The 25,008-nt window shown below is 33.1% G+C and overlaps 1 protein-coding gene across 6 annotated transcripts in view; it reads right to left on the bottom strand.

Moving 5' to 3' along the window:
* Cfap47 (cilia and flagella associated protein 47) overlaps positions 1-25,008 on the bottom strand; it is a 424,450-nt gene that overhangs the window by 383,784 nt on the left and 15,658 nt on the right. For 4 of the 6 annotated variants that reach the window (XR_009228697.1, XM_046465022.2, XM_058585744.1 and 1 more), the window contains exons 5-13: positions 23,794-24,022; positions 23,186-23,346; positions 20,944-21,071; positions 17,962-18,197; positions 9,427-9,616; positions 8,497-8,710; positions 5,237-5,389; positions 2,900-3,086; positions 2,698-2,794 (exon numbers count right to left, since the gene is read on the bottom strand). Coding sequence is in view for 5 of the 6 variants with exons in the window: in XM_046465022.2 (XP_046320978.2) it covers positions 2,698-2,794; positions 2,900-3,086; positions 5,237-5,389; positions 8,497-8,710; positions 9,427-9,616; positions 17,962-18,197; positions 20,944-21,071; positions 23,186-23,346; positions 23,794-24,022 (1,595 nt within the window). In the remaining variant the exon portion in view is untranslated. Of the gene's footprint in view, positions 1-2,697; positions 2,795-2,899; positions 3,087-5,236; positions 5,390-8,496; positions 8,711-9,426; positions 9,617-17,961; positions 18,198-20,943; positions 21,072-23,185; positions 23,347-23,793; positions 24,023-25,008 lie in introns of those variants that run through there. The other 2 variants (XM_058585745.1, XM_058585746.1) reach the window with 2 other exon arrangements.

Here is a 25,008-nt window from a genome sequence, read left to right as displayed (position 1 = left end):
TCTCTCTGAGAGCAGGACTCAGTATTACTATTTTCTTTAGGGCTGTATCCCCCAAACCCAGACTGTCCCTAATACATGGTAGTCATTCAATTAAGACTCATGAAAGGACTGGATAAAGAGATTAAAGGTCGACATTAACCATTTTCTAATGTAATGTGCTCATTTAGTGGATGAAGAGTTTGCATAAAAACTTCTTAAACTACATGTGAGATAATGGGGGCAAAGTGTGTTTCATATTATTGCACTCATGATCACAGTATGAGGTATGTAATATTATTATCATCCATCTCACTAATGAAGAAACTGAGATTTACAGAGATAGAGCCTAATGTCATAGAACTAGTAAGTTCTAGAACCAAACTTATGATGGCCTCATTACAGAGTCTTCCTACTCTGTTGCACAGTGTGTTCATGAAAGACACACTGAGAAAGAACTGAGCTAATAACCTAAATGTCAATCATCTACATTACATACAAACATCTAAAGTACACATAAACACAGCATTTTAAAATTTTAACAGTTTAGATATTATTGTCACCTAAGCATGTATAAAATAGAAACAAAAATCAATACATTAAAGTAAAATTTAACTTTAAAATGCTCAATTTTTACTGACATGACTAGAAAATTCTTATTTTTCAAAAGCCATTCAATGGATGATTGAGAAGCACAGTAAATCTCCTCCAAAAGCAACAATAAATCTTGACAAAATTTCTTGAGCTAGGGGTGTGTGGCTCAGTGGAAGAGTTCTTGCCTGGCATTTGTGAGGTCCTGGGTTCAACATCCACAGCACCACAAAGGAAGGAAAAAAAAATTTTTTTTTTCAAAGACAACCATCTAAAAACTGAAAATTGGCCAAAAGGACAGAACAAATTGAGAAACATTAGTTTAAGAATATCTCTAAAACCTCATTGTTAGCAGTCAAAGTCTGTAGAATTTTAGTCTAAGACTGCTCCTGTTGTCCACACCCAGCTTTGTGGTGCAGACGTGTTATCAGAACAATGGAAGGAAATTAACTATATTTGGAACAGAGTTGGAAATTTTCATACGTAGGGATGTTGTCAAAATAATGATTTTCTCACTGGAAAACATTTAAGAAAGGCCAACATTGTGACCTGAAATCTCAATAAAGAGAGCAATAGAAAAGTGAGAGGGACTGAAGATCAAGCTCTCGGCACAAGAAAGACAAAGTAGGCCATTATAAGACCCTATTTGTGCCCAGTACAGGTAAAGCATTCTTGGAAAAAAAAATGTAAATCTGAAGAACTTACTAATTTCAACTTACTAATATCCAAGACAATGTAGAACTGTCACAAAGATGTGCATATATATTAGTGGAATGGAATGAGAATTTAGAAATAAATTCTGACATATATGGTTGATCAATTTAGACAAAAGTGCCAGGAAGTTCAATGAGGAATAATATCTTAGCAAATGGTGCTGAGACAATTGCATATCACATAAAAATAAAAATGTAGACCTTTAACTCATACCACAAACATACAAGTTAATTCAAAGTGGATTGTAGACCTAATTATAGTATCCAAACTTATAAAAAATTTTAGGAGAAAATATTAGTGACCTTGACTTAGGCAAAGATTTCTTGGGCATGACAAGAAAAACATAATCCATAAAAGGAAAAGTTGGATAAGTTCAATTTCATCTACATTTAAAACTTTTGTGCTTTAAATAACATGAAAAAATGAAAGAAAATCACCCATGAACTTAGAAAAATGTTTGGAAATTATATATCTGATAACTGTCTTGTATCGAGAATATCCAAATAATTCTTATAATTCTATAAGAAGAAAGCAAATATTCAAATTAAAAACTGGGCAAGGGATTTGAAATATTCCAAAGAAGATGTATGATATAAATAGACATTTCTCTAAGTACAAGAAAACATATTCATAAGCCTAGTCATTAGAGAAATGCTAATCAAATCCATAATGAGGTAACACTTCACCCCCACTAAAATGGCTATAATCAAACAGAAAATAACAAATGGTGGTAAGAATGTGGAGAAATTTTAACCCTCATACATTGCTAGTGGAATTGTCATTTGATATAGTCACTTTGAAAAACATTTAGAAGTCTCTCAATAGTTTATATATAAAATTTCCATACAGCCCAGCAATTCCATCCTGGGAATCTAACCCAAAGCATTGAAAATATATGTTCACTTGAAGAATTTTATGTGAATATTACAGCATCAATATTCATAATAGCCTCAAACTAGAAATAGATCAATGTCCACCAACTGATAAATGAATAAACAAAATGTGATATAGTCATAAAATGGGATGCTATTTAGATATAAAAAGGAACAAAATATTGATAAGTATTACCATGTGAATTAGCATCAAAAATATTTTGCTAAGTGAAAGAAGCAACATTGGAAATTACATATTATATAACTCCATTTACAGGAACTGTTCCAAACAAGGGAAACCTATAGAAATAGATAGAAGGTTAATGGCTTCCTGGAGTTGGGGGTAGAAATAAGGAATGACTACATTGAGGCATGAAGGTGATGGCAGCATTCTAAAATAGAATTATGATGGTGATAATGTAACTATAAATTGCCAAAAGTTATTGGTTTGTATACATTGATGAATTTTATGGAATATAAATTATAATTTGTTAAATATTTTTTAACCAAACAAGGAATGTAGTAGATTTCTATATATCCTTACCAACAATTACTTGATGAATTTGCTTTGGTGTCAATATTAAGCTGCAATCATATTTTTCATGGAGTGTGGATGGGTATGCCTTAAGTCCTTTGGGAACCTGAGAAAAAAAACACATTTTCCCAAAATTAAACATTCAATATTAGCAAAAGCCATTATAATTCTCATGGCATAACAAAATGTAAATGTAAAATATTGCACATGCCTTTCTTTCCAGGGATTCCATTTCCTTGGATGCTATTTTCTTGGTACTTAACAATTGATTAGCTTTGATCAAACACTCAGCTGAAGATTGGGACTCTTCTATTTCCACTTCTGAGAGTGAGGGTGACTTTAGACCTGATGCTGGCTCTATGCCTATGTCTGTATAGTCATATGAATACATGCATTTCCTATCAAAATAATAATAAGTAATTGAGGCCAAGTCTTTTAGAAAATACTTGTATATATTCAAATATTTCCTAGTATATGCAATTACTGTCCCACTAATATCTACTTAATCATATTGGTGCACTAGTTTGCAGAAAATTTTCTTTGCTGAAGGCACTCCTCTTTCTCAAACACCTCACAAAGAAAGTTTATGTGCTCCACCCTCACCCTACTGCCACTCAGGGACAGTTCATAATCAAAGCCTGGTATGGAACACAAAAGACAAGCCCCCCTCTGGCTCAATGCAGAAACATCTACGTGGTATAATATATGCTCAAGAGACTCTAGGCAGGAGGCTGTTTAAACTTTATTTGAAACATGGCCTATATCATTTCCCTTCCCTTCCCTTCCCTTCCCTATTCTGCTTCTTTTATCCTGTAAAGTTTTTTCCTGACAGCATACTCTCCATAAATCACATACACTAAAATCCCTGTCTTAGGATTTGCTTCTAGAGAAACTTAGATGAGATATCCCCAAATCAAAAAGTAACAATATGGTTTAATATTTTGCTTTTACTCTATATTAATTGTTTAAATCATTAAAAATGGAAAGGAAACTAAGGAATGAAGAAAAATTCAGATATTCACATGCAGGAGACTGAACTTTGACCCTATCTTTTATGCTACACAAAATCAACATAAAATGAATCAAAATCCTACATGTAAGACCTGAAACTATGAAACTACTAGAAGAAAACAAAGAGGAAACACTTCAAGACACTGGCATAGGCAACAATTTTTTTGACAAGATTCCCAAAACAACAGCAACAAAAATGAAGAGAGACAAATGGGATTATATCAAACCAAGAAGCTCCTGCATAGCAAGGAAACAATCAAGAGAGTGAACCGGCAAGCTACAAAATGGGGAAAAAAATTGCAAACTACTCATCTGACAAAGGATTCATATCCAAAATACATAAAGAATTAAAAATAAAATTAATAACAACCACGAAAACTAATCCAACTTAAACTGGGCAAAAACTTCTCGAAGGAACAAATTCAAATGGCTAAAAATTTTTAAAATGTTCAACATCATTGCTTATCAGGAAAATGCAAATCAAAACTATGATAAGATAACATATCACCTCAATGAGAATTGCTATTATTAAAAATAGCAATATGAGGCTGGGGTTGTGACTCAAGTGGTAGAGTGTTCACCTAGCACATGTGAGGCACTGGGTTCGATCCTCAACACCACATAAAAATAAAATAAAGCTATTGTATCCACCTAAAACTAAAAAATAAATATTTTTTTTTAAAATGTTGGAAAGATGTGGAGAAAAAGGAATTAAATATACTGTTGGTGAGAATATAAATTAGTATAGCCATGACTAAGAACGTTATGTAGGTTCCTCATAAAAATAAAAATAAATCTACCATATGATCCAATTACCCACTCCTAGGTTTATATCCAAAGGAAATAAAATCAACCTAATGAAGAGATGGCTTTCATACTTGTTGTTTATCATGGCATTATTGATAATAGTTAAGTTACAGAATCAGCCTAGGTGACCATCAACAGATGAATGGAGAGAGAGAATGTGGTATATAAACACACAGTGGAATATTATTTGGCCATCATGTTGTACCTCATATGTTGATGCTAAAAAGTATCTATATGAATGTAGAATAGTAATTACTAGAGACTGAGAAGAGTTGGGGAGGTTGGATGACAGATACCAAAACATAGTTGGGTAGATAGACACAATATGTTTTAGTGTTCTACAGCACAGTGGAGTGACTATAGTTCACAATAACCTATTGTATATTTTAGTAAGAATTAGAAGAGAGGAACTTGAAGACTCTAAACACAAAGTAATGATAAGGAGATGGAAATGCTAATTACCCTGATATGATCATTACACATTATATACATGTACTGAAACATCCCATTGTATTTCATAAATATGTATGATTATTATGTTAATTAAAAATAAGGAGATGGAGATACTAACTATTCTGATTTGATCATTACAGGTATCAAATTAACAAATTGTGCTTTATAAGTTTGTACAATTAAAATAATAATACTTAATTTTAAAAAGGAAAAGAAAAAATTCTGGCTCTTTAGTTACTGTGATTTGCTGCATATGGTTTGAGGAATTGAACTTTACCTCTCTTCTTCTTTCTGTAGGCGTACACTTCTTAAATATTTAATATAATTGTCATAGTAATTTTTATGTGCTTTCTTTTCGAGTTTTTCAAAGTCAGTATATGCAAAATCAGGATCCACATAAGTATGTCTTGGAATCTTTGTGAAAATTGTCCTACAATATGAGCAACTCTGTTAAAATTCATATGTATGCATTTGCTCAATCAGTACTTATGGAGTGCCTACTAACCAATTTCTATGTCAGGTGTTAAACACAGACTGGAGAATAGGACAGACTCTAGTCCTTTTTCTCATATCCTAACCTGAATTAAGACACTATTACATGCAGAACTTCTAGGATACCTATTTTTTTTTCCTTAAGCTAGTAAGAAAAAAAATTCCTCTTAAGGGTATTGCAATGTAAGTGTATGTACTTTAAACCCATCTTTCAGGAGCTGGACAAGTAGGAAATTTAAACAATTCTAGATTATAGATCAATCTTTAAGAAACTAGATCTGACCCAGCTATTCCCCTTCTTGGTCTATTCCCTAAAGACCTAAAAAGAGCATGCTATAGGGACACTGCTACATCGATGTTCATAGCAGCACAATTCACAATAGCAAGACTGTGGAACCAACCTAGATGCCCTTCAATAGACGAATGGATTAAAAAAAAAATGTGGCATTTATACACAATGGAGTATTACTCTGCATTAAAAAATGACAAAATCATAGAATTTGCAGGGGAATGGATGGCATTAGAGCAGATTATGCTAAGTGAAGCTAGCCAATCCCTAAAAAACAAATGCCAAATGTATTCTTTGATATAAGGAGAGTAACTAAGATCAGAGTAGGGACGAAGAGCAGGAGAAGAAGATTAACATTTAACAGGGATGAGAGGTGGGAGGGAAAGGGAGAGAGAAGGGAAATTGCATGGAAATGGAAGGAGACCCTCAGGGTTATACAGTGGAGGGGGTAGAGAGAGAGGAGGGGAGGGGAGGGGAGAGGTGGGGAGGGGGGAGGGGGGAGGATGGGAAAGGCAGCGGAGCACAACAGACACTAGTATGGCAATACGTAAATCAATGGATGTGTAACTGATGTGATTCTGCAATCTGTGTATGGGGGGAAGGTGGGAGTTCATAACCCACTTGAATCAAAGTGTGGAATATGATATGTCAAGAAATTTGTAATGTTTTGAACAACCAACAATAAAAAAATTAAAAAAAAAAAAAGAAACTAGATCTGAATCTGATTAATGTTTCCTAAGTTTCTTGCCCTTAGATCAGCCTTATATTCACTCAACTTGCCTCATGCTCTTCCATTTTACCCACCATGTATTTTCAATAAAAACATAAAATGCATTATTTACACCTTCAGGCATTGGTCTACCTCAATCCTCAGTAAGTTTTATCAATCAATAGTCTCACCCTCAATAATGAACTCATCAGTATGAACTTATTAGTCTCATGGTCAAGTGAATATTAATAAAAATTAATGTTTTCTTCATTTTCCATAATTCCTCAATGTTGAAAACTAAAAGTCATCTTCCTATAAACAGAGTAATACAGTAAGAGGAAAAGTACTTAGTCATTCAAAGATAGTTGTTGATATTTAAATTTCCCTTTAGACTAAGACTCTTTTTGCCATTTTTAGAACCTAGAAATAATTCCTATATCTAAAGTCCTGAGGTCTCTAAGGAGAAAGGGAGGAACATGGAAAGCAGTAGTGAAGTAAATCCCTGAGGAGCAGATGACTAATAACAAATCTAAATTCTCATTAGAACTTTAAAGAATATACATCTAGAAGTATCTTTGCAGCTTGGAGTAGGTGATTTTTTTTTTAAATGCAATAAATGGGAACGAAAATGTAAATAAAAATTTCATTTATTTATTTAAAAAATTACTGAGTGCCAACTATGTGCCTGATGGAGGTCTAAGCACAGGGCATACTGCTGTAAAGAAAAATTAGACAAAAATTCTTCCTTTATTTTCTTCTCAAAATTTGAAAAGGTAAAATTCATTAAATATAATAGCAATTACAATGAACAAAAAAGCACACTATAATAAATTTCTTTCTTTACTTAAAGTTACTAATTACTAGCCAGAAAATATACTACTAAATGTCTTTTCTATTAATGTGAAAATAGTTCATTAAACCCCTTTGAGAAAAATAAATATGGCTATGGAAAAAATATGAACTGCTAATCTATTTTTTTTAAATTCTGGCAATTTTAGATGATCTAATTAATACACACTGATATTATATTAAAGCATTATATCTCTGTATACACATATTTATTTAAGCTTTAGAAAGAGTTGAAGCTACCACTGAAAGGTAGGAGGAGATGCAATGTGTCAGAAGGAAAGATACAATTTTCTATTTATAATATATAATTATTTTAAATGAAGTCTGAGTAATCTTTACATTTCTCTGTTTTATAACACTTGTCAAATGTGAATAGAATTTTCTAAATAAAACTATTAAGACAGTCTATAGGAAAAACCCAGACTTTTCCAACTGTAGAAGGCTTCAAAAATATGCCCTAAAATCAAATGGGATTATAAGAAAATGCCTGCAAAATTAGGTGAGCTTAATGACTCCTAAGATAAAGAGACAAGTGGATAAACTCCAGGGCCATTACCAAGTTTAGATATTCTATTCATAGCAAACAAACAGACCCAAAAGAAAACTAGTTCTGAAAGTTTCAAGTTTTGAAAACATTTCTGGGCTCAGGACCAGAAAAAGATGTCAAGAAGCCTTGGTCACGTCTAATTAACCATTGGTAAAATAGCAATTTCTTTGAGGTTTGGATAAATTTAAATTGAAGTCTAACACTCCTTACTAACCTTATTGGGAAAGTTCAGTTTGGGTAAGGTTATTGGAAATGTGTCTTTGAGTGTGTAAACAAAGATGAAGATAATCGTTTTTAATCACAATTTTAATTTTTTTACTTAGATAAATTCAAAGTTTTAACTATATTTAATAAACATGACTATTCTGAAGATTTCTTACATTTCCAAAGGTGATCATTTCTATTGTTCTTCTAGAGTTGTCAATGATATATTTTAAGAATTATTTTGTATACCATTCGCTTTGTGGCAAATAAATAGAAGTGATAAGAGGTTGGATAAAGCAAATACAGTGGCATGCAAAAACCATCTCATAAGATATTACTATTATTATTGCCATCATTAGTTTCTTATATCAGGTTCTGATCAGACCTCTGCATATCATCTTAAATATTATGTCTTTCAAAATTTCAGTTTTTAATATTACATGTTACCTGAAATGTTTACGGTTGTCTTCAGACCTGATACTTGCAGCTCGGTCATTAGGAAAGGCTATTAGTGCATCCTTCATTGACTCCTCATTTGTTCGATGATCATGAATGTGTGTCCTGGCTGATTGAAGCATTGCTACAGGTGCCTGGACCTTATAATTTTCCAAATCACTGACCACCAAATGTCCGATGGGATTAGTGATCAAAGGGGATATACCTTTTATAGAATTGAATATTAAGTTTATATATTGTACTTTGAATTTTAGTTTAAAAAATGCTATGTAATAGTTAATATACTAGAGAATTGGTTTTAACTTAAATATTAAATCCTCAAAAACCACAGAAATAACATATATGCTATCCCACACAAAACAATTTATCAAAATAATACTTAAATAATGCATAAAAATAAAATATGATAACTTAAAGGATTTACATTGATCCATATGAAAGTGCAATTTTTGTAGGTTAAAGACAGCTATGTATCAGTGACTTTACATGTTTTAGTACATAAAAGATTATAAAGGAATGGATAAAACAGCAGCAAGAAAAATCTATGAAATGGTCAAATCTAGTTTATATTATAAGCTCAAGTAAACAAAGTAGAAAAAATAAAATGTAAAAAAAACAGAAACATTAAAATATTTAGAAGTTATATAGGTTACTAAACCATGTGATACTCAGAATAGGAACACAACCTCTGCTGGGAATAAAGTAGAAATGCAAATATTTGGGCCCCAACACAGACCTATTTAATAATCAGTGCTGGGATGGAGGTCAGTGACATGTATTTGAACAGATCTACTAAAGGATTTTGATACATTCTAAACGAACCACTGAAGTAGGTCATATTTGATATAGAGCTAAGCAATTAGTATATTAATATTACATTAACAACTAAATCAAAAGTAGGTGAAAATCATAATAGCATACCAGGATTAATTTTCATCACAACTTTCTTAGTGAAAGGTTTGCAGATGCTATTGAATTCTAAATATATGTGATAAAACGGTTTCATTGATGAAGACTGCAAATTTTCATCTGCCACTGGGCCAATAATATCTATAACCTGCTTCACTTTAAAGTTTCCAATTTGATGTGGAATAAATGAGCACATCACATTCTAAAAGTAATAAATAAATAAAATAAAAAAGAAAAAAAAGAAGAGGAAAAGTAATCAATATACTATTGTTCAGAAAAAAATAAAAGCAAACCAGGAAAACCAATTCACTTTAGTTTCAAGGAATGCTAGTTCATCATGATAACATGAAGCACTTTAGCAACATTCAGCATTGACAAATATTTAAGATACTCATTATTGGAAATTTATCTAAGAAAAATTAAGAACATAATACCAAAGTGCTTCAAGAATGGCAAATTAAGGCAGGGCATGGTGGCACATGACTGTAATCCCAGCAGCTCAGAAGCCTGAGACAAGAGGACCACAAGTTCAAGCCAGCCTCAGAAACTTAGTGAGGCTCTAAAGCAACTTACAGAGATGCGGTCTAAAAATAAAAAAAAATAAAATAAAAAGGGCTGGGGATGTAGCTCAGTAGCTTGAGCATACCTGGGTTCAATCCCCAGTGCAAAACAACAACAACAACAACAAAAAAAACACTAAGAACCTCCAAAATTCCGCTTCTCCACAGAAAATACTGGCAAAAATTTTGCCAAAATCTATTTTTGAGATATACAGAAATTATCTAAAGGGATACAAAACTCCAGGGAGTACTTTTTTTTAAAAGTTGCTGAATCTATAAGAGAATAGAAGTCTTTGTGGCATTTTTACTTTTTATAATTGCATTCTCCTAAACACAGTTTTGTGTTCTTCTTGAAAAACAGCATTGCAACTAAGGTAGCTGTGAAAATCATTAGCCTAGCAAATTGGAAGGGAGAAGAATGGGTTTGGAGATTTCTAGACATTCCATCTCTAGAACTTGTATCGATTTGTTCTGTCTGGCTGCTGGCTAAAAAGCCTATGAGGTCACATCTTCATTTGATGTGAATCAGAACTCATTCCCCATGAAGAACCCTTTCCCCAGGATTTCTTCAGAAAAGCACATACATGTATATAAAAATGATATATATAAATAACAATTTTTAAATATCACAGCAACTTGAGGTGACATCATGTAAGTTTAAAAAAGAATCTAATAATGGAAAAAGAAAGGATTAAGCATATAAATTTAAAAAACACTTGAGAATAAGGTATTCATATTGTATTTGGAAATCTCTGTCATATTTCTGGGTATCTGGATTGCCACACACATGTGCAGACTGTGTACATGCCTGGGAAAACTTGAGATAGCTCTAATCTCTCACCTCTGGTTGACTCTGAGACTCCTTATAGGGAGGAATTGAAAGTTAAAACGAGTTGGAAACTACCTGCTAAAATTTTGAAGACATGCCTCAACAGACTTACAAAGAGGTTTCTGACATAGGCTGAGACTTGTAAATTCAAGCAATTTGAGCAAAGCTCTGTCCAATCATTAGATGAAGACTTAATTAACTGAGTAGAGACTTGATTGGCAGCAAACGATAAAGAAAATAATACAAAATTAGTCTAAAAAGTCATTAAATAAACAAAACAACAACAAAATCAGAAGTAACAGTAAACCTTGGAGTAATTTAATTTTCATAGTTGTCAAATGATATTACTTAAAATGCCCAGTTTTCAAAAGAAAAATATGACACAACAAAAGAAACAAGAAATTATGACCAATACAGTATTAGATAATGTCCCTAAGGAAATTCAAATGTAGGACCTATTAGACTAAGATGATAAATCATCTATTATAAATATGCTGTAAGAATTAATGGAAAACAGGTCTAAAGATTTAAAATAAAATTGAGAACAATATCTAATGAAATAGATAATTTCAGTGAAATATAAAATATATTTTTTAAAAAGAACAAATAAATATTCTAGTGAGCACAGAAACTAAAATTTTAAAATTCACTAAAAAAGCTCAATGAGAGATTTGAACTAGCACCAGAAATAATCAATAAACTTGAAAATATGAGATTATCTAGACTGAAAAAGAGAGAGAAAGATGAACAAAAAAAGAGGCATCTCAGACTTTTGGGACACCATCAAGTATAGTGCTATATGAATAATAGAAGTCTTCATAGGAGAAGAGAGAAAAGAGCAGGAAGAGAATTTGAAGAAATAATAACTGGAAAGTTCAGAAACTTAGATGAAAATATTAATCTGTATAACAAAGAAGCTCAACAAAACCCAAGTAGAATAAGTCAAAGATATCAACACCTAGACACATTAGAGTCAAATTGTCAATGACCAATGACAAAAAGAATGTTGTAAACATCAAGAAACAGTGACTTATCTCATACAAAGGATTCAAAAGCATAAATAGCTAATTTTGAAATGGAAATATTGGAGGCAAGATGGCATTGGTGATGATACATTCAAATACCAAATGAAAAAGACAAGTCAACACAAAATTCTGTAACTAGTAAAACTCTCAGTCAAGGCGTGGTCATGCATCCCTGTAATCCCAGTGGCTCAGGAGGCTGAGTCAGGAAGATACTGAGTTCAAAGCCAGTCTCAGCAAAAAGTGAGGCTGTATGCAACTCAGTGAGACCCTGTCTGTAAATAAAATACAAAATAGGGCTGGGGATGTGGCTCAGTGGTCGAGTGCCCCTGAGTTCAATCCCCAGTAACACCCCCCCACACACACACACACACCAAAATCTCAGTCAAACTGTATGAGTTAGGACATCTCCAATACATGTGGAGAGAATGTGTCACTAGAAAATTTGCATTAGAACAGTACTAAAGGGACTCATTCAGGATGAAATAAAAGACACTTGACAATTATGTAAATTTAGACAAAGCAATTAGGAGCATGGCTAAAGGTAACTATATACATACATAAAAAACATCATAAATGTATTTTTATTTGTAATGCTTTCCTATTCATCTGATTTAAAAAATCAATGCATAAAACAATTATTGAAGAGAAATGACAGGCTTTTAAAAATAATAAATTTATATGACAGTAACAGCACAAAGGAAGAGGAAACAATTATATTGAAGTAAATTTTCATATATAATTGAAATTAAGCTGATATTGAAATCACTTTGAGACAAAACTAAATTTCACCAATTTCCTTCTGGGTTCTTGTCTAGAAAAATTGAAAAATAAAATCTACAGGCAATAATGGAAGGCAAGAGTGAACAGAGTAGGATTTATTTAAGTAGGGGAAAAAAAAGAACTCCCCACAAGGCAAGAGGGAGACTAATAGCAAGTTTTCCACCTAAATGTACTAGTCTAGGTGCTTATTTAACTTCTGAGTAGAGGCACTGATTAAACTCCTTGCTAAGGAGGTACTGAAAAACTGTTAAGGCTATTGGCTTGGTCTGCAACCCTTCAATTGGCTGTGTCCTTTGAGTTTGAACTTTCCTATAATCTCCATTTGGGTCCACCCCCACTTCCACTCTCCCTCCACTCCAGGACACTCCACTCCAGGAGTTGGCTGGAATGATTGAAAAGTTTCTACAGGTTAACCTCCTGGAATGGTCTTTACAAATGAAAACAAACTTAATTGAGGTCCCTTATGGTGATTGCCTACAAAACCAGTAGTTTCTTTCATTATCCCTGATTTTATTAAGGTATAATTGACAAAAGTTGTATACACTTGAGGTATATAACTTAGCATTGTGATGTGTGTATATGTTGTGAAATAGTTCAACCAAGCCAATTAACATACCCATACATTTTTGTGGTAATGAGATGTAAAGCCAGATCAGGTTGTAAAATGAAAGCGCTTCCCCTCCCTTTCTAAGAGACTTTCTTCAGGAAACCTAATTAACCAGGTTTCTTACTCTAACCTTTTGGAATGTAAAATAACTTTTTAGAGTCTGGATTTCACCCTTTTTGAAATGTAAACACCCCTGTGCCAGGCCCTGAGGCACACAGGAAGGCTAGAAGTTTAACAGATGCCTGTGAAAAGAACAATTTCCCCTCATCTCTTCTGCATTTATAAACAGCTTCCTTCAGTCACTTGTAGATTAGAAATTTTATGACACCAAATAGTGGGGTGTAGCAGGCCTCTGATCAAAAAATGGCATAAACCAGTTAGGTTTAAAATACATCTATAGAACATCCAACCCAACAATAGCAGAATGCATTGCACATAGATCTATGTTAAGCCATGAAATAGGTAATAGTACTGAAATCTACACAGTATGTTTTCCAACCAAAATTCAATGAGATTAGAAATCAAAAGAGAGAACATGAAAAACTCAAATGTTGAAAATTAATATCATTCTAAACAACAACCAACTGATCAAAGAAGAAATCACAGAGGAAATTTGAGAATACTTTAAGATGAAGGAAAAACTAAAACATACCAAAATGTATGAAATACAGGAAAAGTGTAACAGTGGTCCACCTCATGCTTTGAATATAACCCTTTCTGCTCTGCCACTGGGACTTATTTTTTAAATGGACATTTTTTTTTCTCTCTTCTCCCTCTCCTTCTCCCTACCTCTAGAGAAACAGGATTATCTTTCTTTCCCATCCTAGGCCAAGTTATCTGTCCAGGAACACAGATACTAAGGAACTAAGTAATTCATACTTTGATATGGTGCCAGAAGATCTCAGAAATGACTATCTCACAAATTAAAAAGTGAATTATAACACTCCTCATCACCCACAGGGAACACCTTTGAATCACCTCTTTAAAAGCCCCCTGTTCCTTCTGATGGACAGAACCACAACCTTGGGGACAGGAGTCTCCTTTGCTAGCAAAGCAATAAAACTTCTTTTTCCTTTTTCTCAAAACCATGTTTTCATTATTGGATTGCCATTGGGGACAAGGACCAAGCTTTGAGTAACAGGATGTCACTATCATCTTTAGTGACATCAATAAAAAGGAGAATAAGGGAATATAATCAAATGTATGCCAATAGATAAGATAATCTAGATGACACAGGCAAATTCTAGAAAGACCCAAACTACTTAAATAGACCCAGAAAGGAAGAAAGAAAATTGAATAATTCTATAGAAAGTAAAGAGATTGATTACTAAAAAAAATCTAACAAAGAAAATCCAGAACCAATGGATTCAATAGTGGATTACATTTAAAGAAAAATTAGCACCAATCCTTCACAAATCATTTAAAAAATCAAAGATGAGAGAGAATATTCCAGTTTGTTCTGATGCCAGTTTAACTCTGAAGTTGAAACCACAAAAACTATAAATAAATAGCAGAAGGACCAGTAGTCCAGAGAAGAGGGAACAAGGGGAGGGAAGAGGGTAAGAAAATGAGTACAGGGGTCTGAATTGGGCAAATTATATTGTATGCATGAATGATTATATTAAAATGAACCCAGTATTATATATAACTATAATAAACTAATAAAAATGACACCCTTTAAAAAATCCAATTTGGAGAACTCACTTATCTCAATTTCAAATATAATTACAAACTTATAGGAAGAAATATACAAAGGAAATGGCATCGGGATAAACATAAATATATAAAACAAAACTGTAAGTCCAGAAATCTTTATATATATGGTCAAATGGTTTTTGATGAATGTGACAAAATTCTGAGATAGCTGGACATCTATATATAAAAGAATGTACTTGAATTTCTAAATTACATTATATACAAAAACAAATTCAAACTGGATAATAGATTTAAATGTTTAAGCTAAAATTCGTAGAGGAAAGCATAGGGACAAAACTTAGTAACTTTGGTTACTCCATAACTACTTAGATATAATATACTAAAAGCATAAAACAAAATAGATAAATTGGACTTAAAGTTAAAACTTCAAAGATACTATCCAGGAAGTAAAAAGATACCCTCAGAATGGAAGAGAATATTTGTAATTCATATATGCAATAGGGACTTTTATCCAGAATACATAAAGAACTCTTAATTCACCAACTAAAAGAACACTCAAATAACAACTGGGAAATGATATTGTATCAGTCTCTAAATTTGCTATAACAAATCATTTAAAATTACTTGGGTGAAAACAACTCAAAATTTCTTATTTAACACCTGTGTAGGTGGGAAGGCTGAGACAGATCTCAATGGACTAAAATCTAAGCGGCAGTGGAACTCATTTACTTCTGGAAGCTCTAGTGGAGAACCTGTTTTATTTTAGATTATTTATTTTTTAATAATTGTCATTTCTAGCTTCTAGAGGTGATCTCACATTCTATTCCTTAGTTTATGGTCCCCCTTTGCATTTTCAAAGCCACCAAAGGTCACTGACATCTTTTTTTTTTTCATTTCATATCACTTTAATATTGATCTTTGTTTTGCCTCCCTTTTCCACTTCTAAGGACCCTTCTGATTTTATGCACCCACTTTGGCAATCCAACCTATTTCCCCTATTTTAAGGTCAATTGATTATCCATCTTAACTCTAACACAAACCTGAATTCTTTACCATGGAACGTCACATGCTCATGAAATTGAGATTGAGATAGGGATATTTTTAGGAGTCTATTATTCTGCCCATCATAGATATGAATAAACATTTCTCCATAGAAAATATACAAATGAAGAATAGCACATGAAAAGACATTCATCATCCTTAGTCACTGGGGAGATGGGGATGAAAACTGCAATGACATGCTGCTTTGTATCCACTAGAATGGCTATAATAACAAAGAAGGACATTGACATATGTGGGCACAGAGGCGGAGAAATTGGAATGCTCATTCAAAGCTGGGGAGAATATATAATAATGTATCACTTTGGCAAATGGTATGAGAATTTCTCAAAAAGTTAAACAGAGCTTTCATATGACCCAACTATTCCACTCCTAGGTGTATTTCATGAGGATTAAAAATATATCCACACAAAAATCTGTGCATGAATGTTTAGAGCACATTATTTATAATGCTAATATCACTGAATTATACACTTTAAATGTGTAAGTTTGTCGTGTGTAACTAAAAAGAACAAATTAAACATCAAAAATAGAATGAATGTGTAAGTTTTATGGCATGTAAATTATATTTTAATAAAGCTGTTATTCTAAAAAGAATAATTTTACCACATTTCCAAGTAGTCAAAAGCCACTTGACTAGTCTGTGTACATCACAGTTCTCCGGTGTCTACCACACTTCCTGCATTCACATTTTTAACTAAGTTGAAAATTATATGTGCTAGAGAAATCCACAATCATAGAGGGTTAAAAATATTAGGGAAATAGCTATTAGATATGTTTTGATAGATATGCATGCTGTTGGAAGAAAAAAATGATTTCGTGGATTAAAGAGGCTTGGACTAAAAATCTAGGAAAGAGTTCAAAAGAAAATATTTTGTATAATGTATTTAACATTTGCTGTTATTCTATGAAAATTGATTAAATCTATCCATATGGGGGAAATCACACTAATGAAGTAGTGAGAGATATAAATAGAAGCTACGTGTATATGAACATGTATACAATAGTTCTTGATTACAATTAAAAGAAAGCTTCCGTCAAGAACTTTATGAGCTCTGCAGTGGAGAAAGACTATGACATAACAAAGGTGAAACTGAAAGCACTCATGTTTACTGTTTAGAGTAGGATTTGGCAAACTTATTCCTGTAAACTACCAGACATTAAATAGTCTAGGCTTTGGGGGGGGCTGAGAGTATAGCTCAGTGGTTCAAACCCCAGCACCAAAAAAAAAAAAAAAAAAAAAAAGGCTTTATGAACCATCTTCTCAAAAACTGTTCAACTCTGACTTTGGAGCATGAAAACTGCTCTAGACAGTAAGTGAAAAAATGAGTGGCTATGTTCCAATAACACTACTTATCAAGACAGACGTTGGGGCAGATTTGACCTTCAGACCATTTCCTTCCAATCCCTGGCTTAGAGGATCTGGGAAAGAGTTGTCTGAATAACAGTTATGAGTAAAATAGCCCCTGACATCCAGAAGCTGTTCTGGTGTCCATGGGAATCCCTTGGTGTTCTTTCTGCTTTTTATCAGCCGTACAAGTCTCAGACTAAAGTATCACCACTTTCAAATTTCCAAATTCTTCTCAGTCTTTAAGGTATCCTATGAAGACCTTTCTACCTGGTTTTAAGTAATCACGCTGTGTTCTCTGAGTTTCTATATCACTGTGGTATAGCTCTAATGTATATTCTACATTCTTATGTCATAGATCTGTATGTCTTACATATACATAAGACATTGTATATATCTTACAATTCTGTTCTACCCTAAAAAATCTTAGAATAACTATGTTTTGTACATCTTTAACTTCCCTAGAATAGAAAATGTTTTTTTCCGACATGTGACAAGTACTTAATTATAGATTCTACATGACAACACATGAAAGTGTTCATAACTAATAGAAGTAACTAATAAGAGATATACTTTATAAACATTGGTACAATAATGTGCTTTTTAATCCTCTACATAGCATTGCAACAGACCTTAAAATGTTTGAAGCAATATGGAAAAAAAGTAGAGAAAAATTACCTTACCTGGATACATCCTTCATCTATCTTGCCCTTTTCAGGATCAATTTTAAAATGTGCAGTTTTTTGAAAACGGTATGTCACAGGAAGGGATTTAGATCGATTTTGTACAATGCACAGAATGTCTGAACGTTCACCCATGAAACAAGGTGTAAAATTAAGGACTTCTCCTGGATCAAAATGTAATAAGACAGGAAGTCCTGAGCCTGTCAGTGCTAATTCCACTTTCTGAAATTGATCACCTGTAAAAGCAATAATAGCTATTGAACATAAAAAGTGGGGAATCCAGAATATATTTACTTAGTACATATAGTGTCATTTAAAGGACCTGATGAGAAATAGGTAGCTCATTTAATTTTTTCATTCAAGAAAAATATTGAGTGCCTTCTCTGTGCTAGGCACTCGTCTGGGCCTTGGGTCTACAACAATGAATATAAAAACCTTGTTCTCAAACTTTACATTCTAGTGAGGTGATATTGATAATGAACAACTAAGCAATACACTTATTTTTATTAGAGGATAAGTGCTATAAGGATAAGTAGGGTAAGACAGATTGAATACAAGGTCTTCGGGATGTTATTTTATGCAAAAAAGTCAAAAAGGCCTCTCTCAGGCTATGGTTGTGGCTCGCCAAGTGCTCGCCAAGCATGCATGAGGCACTGGGTTCAATCCTCAGCACCACATAAATATAAAATAAAGATATTAAAAAATAAAAATAAAATAAAAAGGCCTCTCTTTTGGACATTTGAACAAAAATATAAGGGAATCGGGAAGCAAATCACATGAACATCCAGAAAAGTCTATTCTAGGCAGAAAGAACAGAAAATACAAATACTCTAAGGTAGGAACTTGGTTGGCAGTTTAAAAAGACCCCAAGGAAACAAATATGGCTAGGGGAAAGGAATAGAAGAATGATGAGAAATGGTCATACTTTAGATAGATTTTTGAGGGTAGAGTAAGATTTGCTGACAGAATGGATGTAGGAAAGTGATAAAGGATGACACTAATTTTTTTGGCCTGAGCAATGAAATGATGAAGTTGCCATTTCCTGAAACAGAAAACATTGAAGAGGGTGGGGTTATGGGGAAACTGGGAATTCCATTTGGCACATATTAAGCTTGAGAGGCCTTCTAGATAACTGTAGTGGTTCTGATCTTTAGTGTCCCCTGAAAAGCTCATGTATTTGGTATTACAGCTATGTTTAGAGGTAAAATTATTAGATTATGAGAGTTGAAACCTTACCAGTGGATTAATTAATTTGATGGATTACTAATTTGAATGGATGACCAGGTGTACTGGGTGATAATTGTAGGCAGGTGGGACATGGCTGGGAGCATGACCTTGGGGATTATTTATCCCTGGAATCTCCCCATCTACCCCCCCTCCCTCCCTCTGTCTCTCTCTCTCTCACACCTGCCCTCCCCTTTCTGGTTCTGGTGAACTGATGCTTTCCTCTACTACACCCTTCCACCATCATGATTTGCTTCACCTCAGGCCCACAGCAATTGAGCCAGCAGACCATGACCTGAACCTCTAAAAGCATGAGGCCAAAATAAATTTTTCCACCTCTAAGTTGTTCTTGTCAGGTATTTTGGTCACAGCCACAAAAAGCAGACTAACACAATGTCCTAATAGAAATACCTAGAAGGCCACTTAAAGTGTTTATAAGCTTAGAGTAAAGATTAAGGAGAAAAAATGGGATACTTGAAGAAAAAATAAAAGGTGTGTGATATTCATCTTGGAATGTGACAAACAATGAATGGAAGAACACAGTGGGAATACCAAATATCTTAAAGAATCCATTTGGTTCGTGGTTACATGTTTTTCTCCAACACAATCAACTTTCCACATACAGATCCAGAGTAGAAAAAAAAGTTGAATTTACTAGGATTAGAATACTTCCACTCATTCAATATTGGGAAAGAATAAAGATTTAAATGTACATGGAAAAGAGTGATTAAAATAATGGGACAATGGAATATAAATTGGGCAGGAATAAACATGAAGTTTTTGAGACACAAGAAATAAGACAGAACCTATGGATTATAGTTTTTAGTTTTATAGACAGTAATATAACTAGAACCAAAAGAGTTGTATTTCTTCACTGATGCTCTTATTGGATGATACTTGATTCTAAATTACCTTTTAAGGTAAATGTAGCATCTCCATCACTAGCTATTCAAAGTTAGATTAATCTGCAAATATTCTATGATCAGCATCTTTCAATATCACAAACTATGACAAAATTAATGATGTAATAAATTTCTGTTCTGGGAACACAGTTAAAACTTGCTCAATATCACTTGTATTGACCTGCATATCTTCTAGACTTTTGAAATTCCTAAGTATCCAGGATGAACCTACCTCCTCTTGGGCACAGTTTATTTTTCTGGATTTTAATCCCTAACCTGTTTATTTTATCTGTTCTGTCTTGCTGAAGTGATCCAAGTCTTGTTTCATCGTTTTCCTTACTACAACCAGCCCAATATTAACTGAGAATATAAAAAGTATAATGTACTTTCACGTGTGACCTATAAAACATGTGCCCTTATCAGTATCCTATGACAAGATACAACACCTATTTATTACACTCTAAGTCTTAGTCTTTGAGAGTTATTGTATAGAGTCTAAGAGAGATGAAGGTCTGGTAGAAATGGAATGAGTCATTTGTTCCCATGCCAAGCCCTAAAAACAAATCTAGGCATACATAGAAAAATAAAACCAGTTTTTTTAAAAAAAATCCAACTCTTTAGTATCATGTTTATCTAATGATATAAAGTTATCTAAATTCTAACCTAGAAAATTAGCATGTAAATGATTCTAAGGTTGATTTCATTCTTAACATATGCCAAAGTCACTTAAATATGCTTGTATTTTTGTTCAGTCTAATAATTACAATTTTATTAAAGTGCCTCCACAAATCGATGTCAAAATTTTAAACAATTTTAATTGCTATACATTTTATGGTTTTGTTAATTTTATACTTACTTTTGATGGTTTTATAGTTATCATTTCTCAAAAATCCATCTTTACTTCCTACAGATTCAAATCTCAAAAAGACAGCATAGTCTTGCCTGTGTGAAGGGTCAATATCTTTTTTACCATCAAATACTAGCCTGTAAAAATTATAATCAGTTATTTTTAAAGCAAAGGTGATATACATTACCACCTCTCAAAGAAAATATCGACTCAATCCTTAAATCTATGCAAGCAAATGAAAGTTAATAGAAATATAACTGGTATCTATTTTCCAAAATTACTGAACAGATACAGACTTGACAAAAAAAAAAAGGCCACAGAGTATAAAGTTCAGAAAAAATGAGTTCATGCCAACATTTGTAAGACAAGAGTAACTTAAATGCACTAAGTCATCAAGATCTACCTCAAATGCCACTTTCTCTGTAAAGGATTTTCTTTCCAGGCAGAATTCATTGCTGACCAAGGACTCTGATCAATTTTCTACAATAGTCTATCTCACTCTTGAGAGTAACTGAAAACTTCTGTTACGTATTTTTTTCCTCCAGGTTACTAAATGCATATTGCAAGCCAACTTCTTATTCATGGACAACAAGTGATTTTGAGAACAAGATTTGTACGAGTTAAATCTTGTTAGAGAAAAAGGAAGGGTGGAGAGAAGGGAAGTAAGATCAAAGACAGAGATGGGTTACATCATGGGCCTGCTCACTGACTATCTTTATGTGCCTTACCTAGAGGTTAGCTTTCTTGCAGTTGATTCACAAATACACAAAAGAATGATATGTAAGATGAAAAAGGAATGCAAATGGTGTGCTCAAACACATTTGACTAAGATTTCAAATCATACTCATACCTACAGGTTCATGCCAGACTCTCAAAGTTAACATGCTGCCATGGAAAAGAATATTTGGAATTTAAAATATTGCTTATTAAACAGAATCTTATAGATTCACCAAATAAATTTCCTATAGGAAGCTATCATTAGTAAGGCAATTTTAGATTGGACAAGTGGGACAATTACTTAGTAGCTTCCTTAAAATTAAAACATAACTCAGTCTTCAAAAAGCAATTGAACCAGGCATAGTGGCACAGGCCTGTAATCCCAGGAACTTGGGAGACTGAGGCAAGAGGAGGGCAAGTTCAAAGCCAGCCTCACCAATTTAGCGAGGCCCTAAGCAATTTAGTGAGACCCTGTCTCAAAATAAAAAAAAAAAATTTAAAAAGGGCTGGGATATGTCTCAGTGGTTAAGCACCACTGAGTTCAATCTTCAGTAACCCCCCCCTCCAAAAAAAGGAAATTGATATCACCAAGTGACTCTACTGCAACAAAAAAGCCCATTGAATATCATCCTCTCATAAATAAGAATAAACATACTTGCAATAGGATCTGTTACTGACACACACTGCATCATACCAAGGTGTCACTACAATTGCTGCTATATATTAAAAGTAACACTTCCAAAAATCTTTCCAGTCTAAATAATAAAACCAAGAACATTAAAATAAAAAATATATTGGTCTAAGTATCAAAAATTTGTATGCATTTCAGAAAACAGTTGTGGTTAATCCCAGCAGGTACTATATATTTAATACTTAAAATACTCAGTCATCAAAGATTCTGCCCTACCATGAGTATTGCATCCTATTTGGAGATCTCTCTACATACTGCACGTACCTATTTCTGCAGGGACAACACGTTCTGGACAGCACAAATCAGTTTGTGGTTATAATGAGGAAAAAAAAACCCAAAAACTTGGCACTTCCACCACCACATTTCCACAAGGTCTAGAGTAATTTTTTAGCACTATATTCACAAATATTGGATGTTATGTGCATATATAAATATACCATAGTGAATTCCACCTTTATGTATATCTATAAAGCATCAATCAAAAATAAATAAGTGAGTGAAAGGAAGACCAGTATAGTAAAGGAAGGAGAATAGGGAAAGGGAACAGGGGAGGAAAGAGGGGTACCAGTACTGAAAGAGTAAATCAAATTCCATGCATGTATAATTTTGTCAAAATGAAAACAAGCATTAAGTCTAATTACGATGTGCTAATAAAAGAAAATTATTGGCAATAATATTAACCATGATGGAAATATTTAGAACAATAACAAGAAAAATCTGATTTATGCCTTCAGGCAAGCTTTATTATGACAGTATTAAAATCAATTTGGTTAAAGTGTAGCTAACACAATTTCCATTAGTACTTAATAATATTATAATGGAATAAATTTTGGACTTACTTACTTCGGGCTGAAACAAAATGTAATTATAACCTTTTGATAAGGTAGTAAAGTCCCTTCATTTGGGACACAGGAGATAAAATTGGTAATATCTATATTCTTTATTTTGTTTAAGTAGGTGAGATTATTTAAAGCAACATCTGTTCTTTGTCGAATATTTGTACCCTGTAACATAAAATCAGAAATAAAAGCATATAAAAGCATATAAAAGGCAAGCCACAAAAATATTTTAAGAGGAGCTCATAAAACAATCATTGAAATTTTAGAATCTAGAAAATAGAAAATATCTGTCTTTAAAATAACACATACCTAAATTTGACCAAGTAAGGTACATGATAAAATTTAAAGGATATTGAAAAATTGATGAGAACAAAAATCACTACAATTAGTCACTGATCCATGATACTTAACTGGTTTACTTTGGATACACATTATTATAAATGTTAGCTTAATTTATTAAAGTTTTTAAGGTTAATCTGGAATACACATGAAATCACATCTATCTGCCCATGTTAGCATAATTAAACAGCTTGTGGATATTAGTAGGTTCAGAACGACCTGTTTTAAATCATAATATGTACTATGCCATTTACTGTTGCGCCATTTACTTACCATTTCTCCTCCAACAGAATCATCTTGAATTATTGCCACCCAATTTATGGATTCTGGGCTATTATTATATAGAACTGCCTGTTCAATTTTTGATGTTCCAAAGAAAACAGAACCAAAGCGTATGCATTCCAACTTTTTATCACTGTTCATGTTCAACAATTCAATAATCTGTTCAACTACATGAGCTTTGATACTGAAGTGTATATCAGGACATCCTTGCAAACTCACTCTATAGGATAATAAAATAAACACATATATAAATATTTTATTAGAATTTTAAGTACTTTATTTTTTCTTCTAAATGTATAGATAAAATCTTACAAAATCGTATTATAATCAAAATTCAATAGCCTAACACCAATTTATTTCACATACATGCCAAAGGTTCACAGGCATCGTTGTCTGAATCTATACAGTGGAATGGCATGTTTGCAACCTAGTTAACTGTCTACTGGAAATAACAAAGTTGGAAAATAAACTCATGAATTGACCCCAGAAAGAACTCAATGGTATATCCATATCACCAATTATTTCATTAATTCTGGAGTTAGATGATTTACATGATTACCTCTAGCTCTAGAATTCTGAGCTAACTCAATCTACACCTCAAGTCTAACAGCCAATCTCATGCATATTCTAATACCCCAATATAAAGTATCTCAGCACAACCCAACTACTTTGCTGAAAAGAATATTTCCCATAAAACCATAAAACTCCCTATATTAATTTCAATTATCTTTTACAACTGCATTTCCATATTTATCCTTCTTTGGCATAAATGCAATCTTTTTAATCTAGTCCTATCATATAACATGAATAACTGGCTACTCCTCACATATCACCTAAGCACTTATTTTACATCACAGCCAATAAATTGGGCATTGTTAATCTCATCTATTTACACCTCTATCCTCCCTTAGCTTCCTTGACACCATATTTCCTGGTTTTCCTTCTACATCACTTATTCCCTGCCTGCTCATTCTAAGACTTGGATCCTTTGTAAACTCCATGTACAGTGAGTGACATTTCTCTCCTACTCTTTCACACTTTACCTTCCTTCTTAGAGTTATTCTTAATACCTTCCTGTTTCATCTACCACTTATACATTGATGACCCTTCACCCAATATACCTAGACTAAACTACTTTCTCAGACTCAAGACAAGGGAATGTAATAGGTCTTAGTCAGCTCTACTAGGATTCTGAAAAGCAAGTCA

The sequence above is a fragment of the Marmota monax genome, unplaced genomic scaffold (assembly GCF_021218885.2).
Source record: "Marmota monax isolate L192 unplaced genomic scaffold, Marmota_monax_Labrador192_F-V1.1 WCK01_AAM20220418_F8-fsc00158, whole genome shotgun sequence".
Lineage (NCBI taxonomy): Eukaryota > Metazoa > Chordata > Mammalia > Rodentia > Sciuridae > Marmota > Marmota monax.
The sequence above is the reverse complement of the archived record's forward strand: the minus strand, read 5'-3'. Positions and strand labels throughout refer to the sequence as shown.